The 13,819-nt window shown below is 37.9% G+C and overlaps 1 protein-coding gene across 1 annotated transcript; it reads right to left on the reverse strand.

The window, feature by feature from the left end:
- Nucleotides 1-7,050: 7,050 nt before the first annotated feature.
- LOC148877113 (putative jasmonic acid carboxyl methyltransferase 2) lies at nt 7,051-12,251 on the reverse strand. Its single transcript, XM_088966474.1, has 4 exons — nt 12,148-12,251; nt 11,575-11,991; nt 10,931-11,203; nt 7,051-7,639 (listed from the first exon to the last, which is right to left on the reverse strand). The coding sequence occupies exons 1-4, from the start codon at nt 12,220-12,222 to the stop codon at nt 7,268-7,270; spliced, it is 1,137 nt and encodes a 378-aa protein (XP_088822600.1). The 5' UTR covers nt 12,223-12,251; the 3' UTR covers nt 7,051-7,267.
- Between the last annotated feature and the right edge of the window lie 1,568 nt (nt 12,252-13,819).

Genomic DNA, 13,819 nt, shown 5'->3' on the forward strand with positions numbered 1-13,819 from the left:
CCATGACGTTGTTCATGGTTTTTTAAAAACGAACCGGAAACAGAACCAGTCAGGAGACCGGTTTCCGGTTAGGCAGTTCAACCGTCTGGGTTGAATGGTTCGACCCATGATGTCATAAATAAATAAAAAATAAAAAAATATGTTTATAAATAATAAGAATAACATAAAATTAAATAGAAAACAGAAAAATACAGAAAATAAAACTATTTAAATAAAAAATAATACAGTATAAAATACATAGAAAATATAAACATAAAATACAGAAAAATTCTAAAAAATACAGAAAAAACACAAAAAAATAAAAAAATACAGAAAAAATAGCTTGAAATAAACCCTTAATATCTATAAATAAACCCTTAAATCTATATGTAAAAATCAGTGCAAAAAACCATGATTTTGGGTTGTGAGAGATGTTTGGCTGAAGGTTCTTCATTCATGAAATGAAAAACCCTTTTGAGGAGGAAATTGATTTATTGAGAACAAAGATTGTGTAGCAAGACAAGTAGCCTGAAGAGATGAACTGGAGCAAGCTAAAGAAGACAAGTGAAAGAAGACAAACTCACTAACCAATTCTTCATCGTCTTTTTTCTTACCAAGGCACTTAAATCGGAACTCACCCAGCTTGGTCTGGTGTTTTTATAAAAGAAAAAAAAAAAGAGACAAACTTGCGAGTTTGGGTTGTGACTTGTGAGAGATGTTTGTTCGCTGCAAACTCGTCAAACAACCGCTGCAAACTTGTCGTCTTCTGTTGCAAAATCGCTTGCCGCAACTCTTACTGTTGGAGCCTGGAACTCTAGATGTGTTGCAAACTCGTCACCGGTAGCCATTAATCGCCGTTGGTCGGTGTGTGTTGTCGTTGGACGCCGAAGGTATTAGCCACCACAGGTGGTCAGTTAGGTGTGAGGGTTGAGAGGAGGGAAGGGTTAGAACGAAAATGGGTTTCTAACCCTAAAGGGCCTTAAGCATTCGATTTTGATTTAGGGATTCAAGTCATTTTATTTTTTGTTTTTTTAATTAAAACTATGAAAATAAAAAAGGATAACCTGTGAACCCCTGCCCAGGTCAAACAGTTTAGTAGTTCGACCGCCCGGGTTAATGGTTTTTTGACTTTTTCACCGTTTTTTACAAATTTCTGATTTTTAGTATAACCGGATCCAGGGGTTGATTCGTTACCCATTTTTTCAGTCCAACCCTCCGGTCAGGTCTAGTTTTGAAAACCATGACGTTGTTTTAAACGCCGTTGAGAGTCGAAACAACACTATTAACGACATTTTCTTAATACCTATTGTGACATTTATATTAAACGTTGTCAAAAATCCTTTGCATTAATTTTTCATAGTTGTTTTTATTATTACCACTACCACTAATTATTATTATTATTATTATTTATTTAATTTCTAAATATTTATCAATTTTGAAACTAAATAATTGTAAAGTTAACCAATAGTTAATTTGTTAATAATTATAGAAATATTTTATACATTAAGTGAAAATTTTAATTTTTATTAATTATTTTTAAGTTTCATAAATGTGATAAATGTTTTGATATAATTAATTACTTTAATTTTATTGGTGTACTCATTAATCTTATAAATATATATTAAAATATTAATTATGTACTTATTTTTAATTAAAAATGAATTTAAATTTATGCATATTATAATTAATTATAAATAAAATATTTATACATAAATTTCATTTATTTTAAATTATTTTAAAGATTATAGTAATGATAGATAAATAAATAGGTGGAAAATTTTAACTTTCACTAGTTGGTTCTAAAAAGTAGAACAATGGGTAATTCAATTCCAATAACAATTATTAATTAATTAAATGTTAAATATTATTTTAATTTATTAATCATTATTATTTAATTAGATAATAATGTTTTGTTGATTATTTTGTAATCTTTTAATTAACTAGTTAATCGATTATTATTCATATTTACTTAACTAAGTAATTAACCTTCAAGGACTTGTGACTAAGGATGTGAACGGGTCAGGTTCAACATGGGTTGTTGGACTCAACCCTAACCCAACTGTCCAAATTTTCTGCCCTATTCATCAAACTGACCAACCCAACCTAACTCAATCAACTTGACTTGGTTGGTTTTCTAGTATTTTTGACCGACTTTGATTCAACCATTATGCTATCCCAAGAGGTCGGGCTGATTTTTAGTTTGGTCGTGTGTAAACCGACAGTCAACTAGCCTTATTGATAACTGGAGCTTGAAGGAAAGAGACGGTCACCTATTGGTCTCACCCTAAAATTGCATTGGATGTTGGCCAGAGCACGATTACTGCGACAGGGGAGATGTTAGTCTAGTCTTCTTTTGAAGGGTAGTTTGACATTTTCAACAAATATCTGACAGTTGGTTAATAGTAGGGACCAACTTGACACTTTTTGAAAATTTATGTACTACAGCGGCACGTTTGAAAGTTCGGGTACTAACTTGGCACTACCCCCAAAGTTCAAGGTACTAAAGTGGAATTAAAAAAAAAAAAGCAAAAAGCTTTTTTTAAGAACCCAAATTGAATATTTTCATTGAAATCAATTCTTCTTTAACCCTCCCTCAAAAAAAAATAAAAATTAAAAGCCTATAGGTGCCTAAGGGTGCCATCTTTATTGCCTCATGAACATGTCACCATGAAAATTGCCATAAAATTGGGCATTTTGTGAAGGGAAAATTTCTTAAACTATCCCTACTACTTAGCTAATTGACAAACTGTACCCTTACCGTTAGCATCCGTTAATATTCGGTCAAAACCCGTACACACATGACACCACGTGACATAATTTTTTTTAAATCCAAATTTACCCTTCATCTCTGTCCCTCTCCCTTCTTCTTTCTCTTCTCCAAATATCTGAGAGCTCGTCTTCTATTTCTTGTGAGATGAACCGACAAGCTGATCTTGTTGCTCATCACTGTCTAGCCGGTCGTCGATGTGGACCTTGTTCATTGGCAGCAACTGAATCTTGTGTTCCTCCCACTTTTGCTTCTGATGGACATTTCCACCCCTCTTCACTTCATCCGTTTTTATCCTTTGAAAAAAAGTGAACCCTCTAGGAAATTTGTTCGTCCCATCACTAGTAGCAATGGTGCTGTCATATCTCTTAAGGATGAACGTGACGGCTCCTATTTGCTGATAATAGAAAAGTTAATAACTAATTCCACCTCCGGCGATGGCAGTTCCTATCACCCTTCATCCTTGCCATCTTCATTATGATGGTCATTGGTAGAGGAAAGATGTGGTTCATGCCAACAAACTGCGCAAGAATTGTGAATTCGCAACCACGACATAGACATTGATCATGAAAGTAGGCATGGATAGTGACAACGGTGGTGTTAGTCAATGATGGATCAATTTTTTGTGATGTATCAACTTTTTGTGCTAAATACATCGTCATTTGGTCTGCTTTTAAGTGGCCGATGACTCAGAGGCCGAAGTGAACTTTTATTGGATGAGGGCATAGATACCGAGTTGACCAGGCTGAGCTGGGGGCAGATTAGGTGTCGAGTTAATTGGGCCAAATTGGGCAGGTTAGGTGCCAAATTGACTAGGCCGAGCTAGACAGGTTAGGTGACGACCTGACTGGGCCGAGCTATGTAGGTTAGGTGATGAGCTAACCAGAGTGTTGAGCTGCCTATTAGTTGCTGAGCTGACCAGAGGACCGAGATGCCTGGTGGCGAGCTGGATTGATTGTTGAGCTTCGTAGTTCTTTAGAGACCTGCAAGGAATTAATGTCAGAGGACCCGAGGTGACTAACTCGGCGAAGTCGCTCCGATGCTTAAGTCAATACTCTCATAGTAGACTGCGAGCTAAAAATCAAAAAGTATGAGAGCTAGAATATGCTTACTTGCCTCCCTATGCCATTGGTGTTGGTGCCTTTATATAGGCATAGTTTGGCGTGGGCTTGTTAGGATATGCATGTCAAATTTGTCAACGAGCACGTCTCGCAGGTCGCCAGGTCGGCGCCTGTGCCAGGCCGCCAAGTCAGCGTCTGTGCCAAGTTGCCAGGTAGGCACCTGTGCCAGGCCGCCAGGTTGTGCCAGGGCCAGGCTGCCAGGTTGTGCCAGGGCCAGGCCACCAGGTCGCGCCAGGGCTAGGCCACCAAGTCACGCCAGTTCGCGCCAGGGCCAGGCCGCCAGTTCGCGCTAGCGCCATGTGTCACAATATCATTCGAGGGCCAAATCCGCCCTCATCATTTGCCCCCACTCCCGAGCTAAAAGTAACTCAGCAAAGGGAGTAGATTGCTCATTTTGGCCTGAAATGACTAATTCGATGAGCTTGTAAGCATTGATTTAATTCCTTAGGCTCTAGGAGCAACTCGTAGTCTACTCTCCTTACCCTTGATTTTTCCCATGCCGAAGAGGTGACTGGGTCTTATGTGGTGCCGAAGTCTTTTCCAGTTCGACAATTTAGCCCTTAGGCTCTGGGAGCAACTCGTAGTCCACTCTCCTTGATCTTTAATTTTTCCCATGCCAAAGAGGCAACTGGGTCTTATGTGGTGCCGAGGTCTTTTATCAGCTCGGCACCTTAGAGCTACGGTTGCGCTGCATCAGCCTCATTAGTGATGTCAGTTACCCACTCCTACAAGAAGCTACTAGGAGCTCGACCAACGGGGGCAGCACTACTGACTTTAGGTCACCAGCTCGCATGGGAGCCTTGGAAGGCTCGACTGGAAGGGGCATCCATGTAGTCTGTTGGCCGCCTACTCCCGTGGAAGCCACGAAGAGCTCATCTTTGTAGAGGGTACCTTGCAAAGAGGACTGGTGACGCTTTAGCCAAGTTGAAATAAAGTTAGTAGAGATGCTTAGTATGTTGGCCATCAACTTCCTACATAGTCTTTGAGTTCATAAAAAATGGAAACTAGAAAGTGAAACTTTTTAGTTTCTAAAAGGTGAGAACTTAGCTTTTTGGAAGAAGAGGACTTAGCCTTTCGGAGGATGAGAACTTAGCTTTTTGTAGTGTTTCCCACAAACGACGCCAATTGATGGATCAATTTTTTGTGATGTATCAATTTTTTGTGCTCAGTACCCCGTCATTTGGTCTGCTTCCAAGTGGTCGATGACTCAGAGGCCGAAGTGAATTTTTGCTGGATGAGGATCTAGATGCCGAGCTGACCAGGCCGAGCTAGGGGCAGATTAGGTGTCGAGTTAACTGGGCCGAGCTGGGCAAGTTAGGTGCCAAACTGACTAGGCCGATCTAGGTAGGTTAGGTGACGAGCTAACCAGAATGCTGAGATGCCTATTAGTTGTCAAGCTGACCAGAGGGCCGAGCTACCTATTAGTTGTCGAGCTGACCAAAGGGCCGAGCTGCCTGGTGGTGAGCTGGATTGATTGTTGAGCTTCGTAGTTCTTTAGAGACCTGCAAGGAATCAATGTTAGAGATCCCGAGGTGGCTAACTCGGCGAGGTCGCTCTGATGCTTAAGTCAGTACTCTCATAGTAGACTACGAGCTAAAAATAAAAAAGTATGAGAGCTAGAATATGCTTAGTTGCCCCTCTTATGCCATTGGGGTTGGTGCCTTTATATAGGTATTGTTAGGTGTGGGCTTCACGCACCGCATTCGAGATTCCAAAGAAGTCATCTAAGTGGTCCGAGATTTCCTGAGGCAACCGCCATGCACGTTGACCACCCTCCGGATCGTTCGGCATGTGGGCCAACTTTCAAGGATTGTGGTAGTGTTAGGATATGCATGCCGAATTTGTCGGCGAGCATGTCTCGCAAGTCGCCAGGTCGGCGCCTGTGCCAGGGCCCTAGGTCGGCACCTATGCTAGGCTGCCAGTTCATGCCAGGGCTAGGCCGCCAGGTCGTGCCTGGGCTAGGCTGCTAGTTCGCACCTATGCCAGGCCGCCAGGTCAACGCTTGTGCCAAGCCGCCAGTTCGTGCCTGTGCCAAGCCGCCAGTTCGCGCCTGTGCCATGTGTCACATTATCTTTGGAGGGCCAAATCCGCCCTCATCCGTCACCAAGGCCGGCAATAACCTTGAAGTGCCACAACTTAATATCACTCTAAATAGAATCATCACTGAATCTCCTACCAATCAAATGCTTTGCATCTCCAATCAAGGACAAGACACCCACTCATTTTACCCTAAATTGATTCCAATTCTAAACCCTACATTTGATTTTTCTTGAATCACTTATAGCTCACAAACTAGAAACCCTAAATCTCGATCTCACAATGCATGTGACCCAGCATTTCTCTCTCTCTCTCTCTTTGGAGCGATGGAGGGCTTCTATGTCAAGCTTTGGGTTGGCAAGTTCTAGACTAGAGTCATGAATAAAGCCCTAAACCCTGTTTGGAATAAGGAGTTCGTATTCAACGTCCTTGACATGGATGAAGAGATTAACGTCTCCCTCTTCCACCGTAACGATTACCATGTCTTCTTCAATGTCTCGCAATTTAATTGGTCATGTTCAGATTCCACTTTGGTCCATTTTCGCCGAGGAGAAGAACACCGTCCCTCCAAATTTATGACAATTAAAATCGCTAGACCTCTCTGCTCGGAATTTGTTTCTTGTTTTAATTTATAATTTAAAAGCACGGTAAGAAGGATGATGAAGGGAGATCTACACACTAGGTTACAACAATCTGGCAGTCTGGCATGTCATTTCACCAACTTCAACCTCTCCTGGACGTTAAAACCTAGAAAGCCGAAGCCAACAAACACGCTAGAGATTACAGAGTAGAACATCGTCATCCTCTACACTTGTTGGAGAGGATGACGAAGAGAGATTTACAGAGGGAGAGCATCAGGATTAAATCAGGGTGAACACTAACCTTTAATCCTCTGCAGAGGTTATTGCTGTTCCTCTCCTTTGCTATCATCACTTTGTTCTTCATCAAAGATGAGGATGGTTCAACAGGTGATGGGGATTTGGTTATAGTGACAATAATACACATGGAACTGGGGAGGAGGTGCCTATGTTTGAGGAAAGATGGATGGGATTTAATGGAAGGGTAAAACTGATTTTTCATATTTTCTGTTAAATTTTAATGACAATGATAATTGTCAAAAATAGTAAGGGTGGTGCAAGACAATGGTTAAACAATAAAGGCACAATTTATCAATTAACTAAACAATAAAGGTACAATTTATCAATTTATTTTAGTTTTTTTTTTTTCAACCGGCTATTTTGCATCGTCTGTCACGCCACCTAGGACTCAGTTTGGAAGGAGTACAAATACACATCGTCTGTCACACCACGTAGGACTCAGTTTGTACAATAGATGAAAAAGAGGGTGGTGAGAAGAACCCTAGCTAGTAGCTCTTTGTTGTCATGGAAAGAATCATATTATCATATTTGGCTCTCTTTCTGGACATGTAGTCGCTCACAATGTTGCCATACCTACTAAACAATTCGTCCATTATCTCCTCCCCAAAATGACTTGCCAGCATGGACTCAACCACGGCCCTTACAGTCTTCACCACCCGCTGAGCACCCGTCAAATTATCAGACGTTCCATTTCTTACTACATGATTATTGCTACCTCCATCCCATTCAACCTCAAGGATTTCTATACGATCAATCATAAAAGACCCTTCTCTTTGTACTGCAGATTTCACTTCTTCAGGGCTGGGTGAGTAGTAGGGAGCATTGAACCTATCCAACTTCTCTTCTTCCACATGTCCCTGCAAAACCAATTGATGATTAGTTGTTTTTATTTCCGGTGCTCTCATCATAATTCATCCTCATCATTCCAATTATATAACGGGTTGATTATATAATTCATTGTTAAATTATATATTAATGCTTAAATCATCTTTTTATTATTTTTCTCATAAGCTCTTCTAACCCCTTCAATTTATATATTTCGAGTGATCTACCAATTTGAAAAATAATTCGATTGAGTTTGACTAAATTTCATTTTAGAGAAATTTAGAATTCAGTACACGTGATCAGGAAATTTATTAATTTTTTTTTTTATTTTAGTTACTAACGCTTCCTCCTATGATTCACTATCTCCCTTATTTTGATTCATTCTCCATCTGTCACTGTTCCAACTGTACAAATTGTAGTATGGGAAGGACTGAGGAAATAGAAACCTCTCTCATTCTAGTTTAATAATAACAATTGAAATCAATTAACCCAGTGGCAAGGACCAATCCATATTATACCACAGTCCACAACTGTTTTGAACTGTGCATAGATTGTATTGTTCAGACTAGTCCACACTCATGCTGGCGTACTATTGGTGTAGTGTGGACCACAATTTTTTATTTCATGTATCTCATATACATTTTATGGGAGATCTACATAATAGATCATAAATGTCTAATTTTTGCATTTTATATGATAAATAAATTGAAAAAAAGGCATCAATATGTAAATGACAATTGCATTTTTTAAATAATTAAAAATATTATTTTAAATATTAAAAAGTAAAAATTAATAATTTAAATATTATTTTATTGATAAAATATTAAAAAATTAATTTTTAAATAATGAAAAAAGAATTGAAAAGGAGAATCATCGGACTTGTGCTAGAATTAACATTAAAAATTATTACTTTATTGATAAAATATTAAAAATAAAAAATTTAAAAATTATTAAAAGATTAAATATAATGAGAGTAATTAGACCAATGCAATGTAAGTGTGTTACATTGAAACCTTCCCATAAACTGTCCACACCATAGTGTGGACCATCCACGAGAAAATACTATGGACAATAAATTGGAGTGTGGCCTATCCCTGTCCACACTATTTTGTGGACAAGAACTGTCCATACATAGCAGAACACCATATCTTACCATGGACAGAATCAAAATGGTCCTGTCAACAATATTTACATGCTACCAAACGCCACCAAAGTTGAAAGGCTTTTTTTGCCTTTGTCTACACATGGGCTTCGAGGCCCATATCCATGAATGGCCACGTACAGCAGGTTGTGAGGCTGCATGGCACTATAAATCTATAACCCACCAACCAAATTGGGATCTACTACTCATAGAGCATATACCTCACACCAGCTTCACAAGTACATCTCATTGTGCATTAAGAACTCACATGTAATGTTCCCGATACATGGTGAGATGTGCATGTGAGGTTGGTGTGAGGAATAGATCCAGCCTCCCACCAGTCCATCCATTTCAAGGCCTAGAGGTGGCAGGTGCTGAACCAATGTACTTGACCCATTCTATCCATCCACTTGTAATCCACCCAAAACCTCCCATTTAAGATGTGGTTTGATTATAGGTTTAGTCACCGACTGGGTCATGCAAAAAAAGGGTTGCTTTTAGATTGGCTTTTGGTACCCTTTGGGTCATCTATATAAAAGAATTCGTTTGTATTACATAAAAAGATAAAGCAATTCTCTCCTCGCCTTTTGTTTTTTTTTTTTTCTCTTCACTTTTATTATCTCTTCCCAATTTTCTTACTCTCTCTCTCTCTCTTCCCTATTTTCTCTTCCACCAATTCTCTTTTCTTGTTCCCGCAACAAGGTTATCCCCATCCACATACTTATCCCCGCAACAAGGTTTTCCCCATCCTGACCCCATAGGGATCCCTACTCCCTATGATTTTTTATGATGCCAATCATTTTATTTTCTTATTTCATTTAACAAATTAAAATAGTTTAGTTAAAATTTATAATCCTATTAAAAAGATTTAAATATATATATATATATATATAAACATATTTAATCATATTTTAAAAATATTAATATACATATATACATGCGCACACACATATATATAATATGGTATTTATGTTATATATTTATTTATAATATATTGTAAATATGAAAAATCGAGAAGCTGAAGAACTGAACCAATCAATTACTTATTCAATTGGTTTTGGTTCAGTGTTTATTTTAAACCAATTATATTAGTTCGATTTCAGAAAAGAGCCCATGGTTCAGTTAACTGTACTATAAACACCCCTACTCAAAAGCAAGAGATAGTGGAAGATCTTACTTTCAAGAGTTCAACCAATCAAAACTACCTCATGAACTCTGATAAATTCTCATTGTTTAGTATATAGCTTAACACAATAGTCTTGTTTGATTTTCGAGAAGCAAACAATACCTGCATTTACCTATATTCTTTTATTTTTTTAGGTAAATAAGACAATGACCATTTTAGATTTTTAGTTATAAAAGGTTATTATTAAAAGTGCAATTTTATTCAATCCAAGTGTTGGCAACTTCCCCCCTAAGTGGAAAAGTTATTTACCCAGCTGGAAAAAATGATACCCAAAGAAAATAAATTTTCTGTGAACCTCACATAATCCCATTGACCAATTTTCTTCATCTCAAAATTCAAAAAACTATAATAATAAAATAAAATAAAATAAATGAGCCCAATGTATTGAATTTAAGAAATCCAGACCGCATAAAAGATGAGCAACTTAGAGTAAAATAGCTTGGATCTACTATCCACGGCTTCACGCTACCCATAATACACTATAGCCGTGCATTGATAACATCTCACAACTGAGATGTGCCCGATGTGCGGCAATGTTGAGTAACGACTGTCAACGACTAATGAAAAACAATTGATAACAGAGGGCAACTTACCTTGGAAATTAATCACTGTTAAACAACAAATTAAATTCCAAAAGAATAAATAAATTAAGGCAACCTTTTTTTTTATGTTTTTTTTTTCAGATTTATGTGGTACCACTTATCCAGGTAAGTGATACCCATTTCCTAGGTGGATAAATAGCTTTCACACCTATGGTGAAATTTGCCAACACTTGAATGGAATAAAAATACCTCTTTTAATTATAGATTTTCTTTTTTTTTTGCTAAGATAGTCATTGATTTATTTACATGAGAAATAAAAGAATATGGGTAGATGCACTTGTTCCAATAAGTATTTTGTAGGAAAAACTTACACAGATAACTACATTTACCCGATAAATAACTTACTGCAAACAGGGCCTAAAAGAAAAGTAGTAAAAACGAAAAAAGAACCTACCTCAATCACCATAGTGTGCAATGCTTGTGCTAAGAGTTCCCACTGGTGACAATTCTCTTCAGTAGTGGGATCTGCACTCCTCCTACCCATGAAAGATAAGACCATACGGCCTCCGGGTACCATTTCTTCTGAACGTGAACTTAGAAAAGACGTGAAATCCTCCTGGAATTGCAGGGCGTATGAGCTTAAGACGGAAGGCGGGCTTGTCTTGGATATGAATAGCTTCCCTTTGTTTAATGGCGGAGTGGATTTGCTGTCAAGACCTGGTGGGACCTGAAAGAAAGTAGTCCACAATCTCAATAAATCAATCAAATACAGAAAATCTTTTCCTGTTACTAGCTAATGGCCGGCTTCTGATACGTACTCTCCAAATTGTAGGATCGGATATGTCCCAAAAAAATTAAATAATAATAATAAGCAAGTGAACCAACACCACTGCACCAGTTGCATCGATCGATCGATGATTCCTTCAAGGATCGATGCCTCAAAGTCGACCCACATATATACGGAGGAAATTAATTAAAGCAACAGGAGGTGTATATATTCGTGTAAGAGAAAAAATTCTTAATGCATATATGTATATTAATTAGCTAGCTTTTACTGTTACAGTACAGTGGTCGTACGTAGAACTGAATGAAGCTGACCTGAGAGAGCCAATGGAGACTTGAAGAAGAGTGAACGAAGTGTAAACTCTTCCTTGGAAATAGCCTCCCGTAGAAAGAACCTGGCATCCCTGCGATAAAGCAGCTGGACCCAAGTAGTCCACTCCCTTTGTCTTCCTTGAGAATGTTATAGAACGCTGGCAAGGACCTGAAGAGAGTATTATAGTCGTTCCAGGGAAGGTCGTTCAAGAACACCCGGAATTCCGGTGGTGTACAGTCCAATTGGCAGCATCTCCGGCAGACGATGTCCATAACGTGAGACACCAACAATAAGGTATTGGGTCCTGAGGAGCATCCCAAATCTGCGATGGAGAAGCTCTCAGGGGAATTATTGGTGGTGCTATACAACTCTAGTATGGCTTCCTCTATCATTGGCTTCCCTATGGACATGATTTTATTCTGTAAAAATTAAAGATATTATTTATAAGAAACAAACATAACAAACGTATAGATGGTTGGAGAAAAGCAAAATTAATTAAGCAGATACAAATTAAAAGGACATCATGGCCTCGAACTGATTGAGAGCTTAGCTTAGCTAGCTATATAACAGCTAACCTGGACCACTGAATTCTTAGCATAACTAGTCTCCCCAGTCCCTCCATTCATATGGAGAGCTTGCACTACGACCATCGCCCTCTCTCTAGACTCTAGCTAGCTATCTGATCTGTTTCGTCTGCATTTTTTCTGTGAGTTGTGCTTGCTTAAATAGAAATATGGACTCATCATTAAATGGGTTTAATTAATTGGATCCTCTGGAAAATGATTATACAGCGTGATACAAATTCGTTCAAGTAGGAGCGGGGGTGGCAATTGCAATTTTAAAGGTTATTTTGGCATGTGATTAAATGTTGAAGGGAATCCCAAAGGTCACACGTACGGATCCCACACCACCCTAGACTAAAAAATGGGGTGGGCTTGTGTTCACTGCTGATTAAGACCAGAGACTAGAGAAAATATATCTTAAGGCCAGGGTCCAGGGGAAGGTGACTAGGAATAGTTAATTGGAGGAAAACAAAGATCAATATTGGAGGAAGCAAAAGGTCAATAAGGTTGTATAATTTCTTCTTTTTCTTTATTTAATTTTTAATTTGATGAATCCATCCTAGATTATAGATTATAGAGGCGGTGTACACTGCACAGAACCTGCATTTGGTAATACGGACTCAACTCAATCTATCATGTATGATGTATCTAATTAACGGGTCTCAACTCAACGTGCCAACCCGAAAATAACCGGGTTAATTTGGGATCCCCAATTCCCGCTGGAAAATAAATTAAAGAAATCTATATACACACATGCCCATCCGTCAACCAACTAAATCAGGTGGCAAAAAGTCTGGTCAGATTTCTTTGTTCTTGTGCTGCCATCGTCGTTGTATTATGAATTCTAGGGGTGTTCTCTCAATTCCATGTGCAGTTTTATGTAGGTGTGGTTAGACTTTGTTTCAAACCATTGGGCTTTAAGCGGACGCCATTAATGGAGTGAGTGTGTATTTACTGTTTGAATTGGAACCACAGGTTCTTAATTATTGATGTTGTTATATATATATAGATATAGATATGTATGCACATCTGAGTGTATCGTTAGTGTTGTTAAGGGTGTAGTATATAATTATATATGCTAGCTAAAAGGTCGAAAAGAAGAAAAATATGTGCATTTAAAAACTTATGATATCTTCTTGAACAGCTATACATGTATGACGACTTGACATATAGCCTCATAAGCAATAAATATTGTCTCTCACCAGCACATGATATATGACATGAAAAAAGTGGCATGGTCCACATACTTGTAAAAACATCCATCAAAACCACGATTATATTATTTATATCTACCTAGGCCATGTTTAGGGGTGCTTATGTCAAAAATAATTGTTCATTGGAATAAACACTTGCTTGCATTTGTCATCTAATTTTTTTAAGTGTTTATTTTAAATAAGCACTTATTTCATATTGGGTGTTTGAGTAGTCTTTCTCTCCACTAAACACTTAAATAAGCAACTGTAACTATTTTCTCCTTCAACTTTTTTCAAAATTTCAAAACATTCTCTTATGATAGTACTTTTGTTAAATTATTTTTACAAAAATACTTTTATAAAAGCATATTTATAAAAGCACTCTTATAACTTTTATAAAAGTACTTTTACGAAAGTACTTTTATAAAAGCACTTTTAGGAGGGCACTTTTACTAAAGTACTTTTATGAAAGTACTTTTTTTTTTTTTAAT

Source organism: Nelumbo lutea, chromosome 1 (genome assembly GCF_056320005.1).
Source record: "Nelumbo lutea isolate HS-2025 chromosome 1, American lotus-T2T, whole genome shotgun sequence".
Classification (NCBI taxonomy): Eukaryota; Viridiplantae; Streptophyta; class Magnoliopsida; order Proteales; family Nelumbonaceae; genus Nelumbo; species Nelumbo lutea.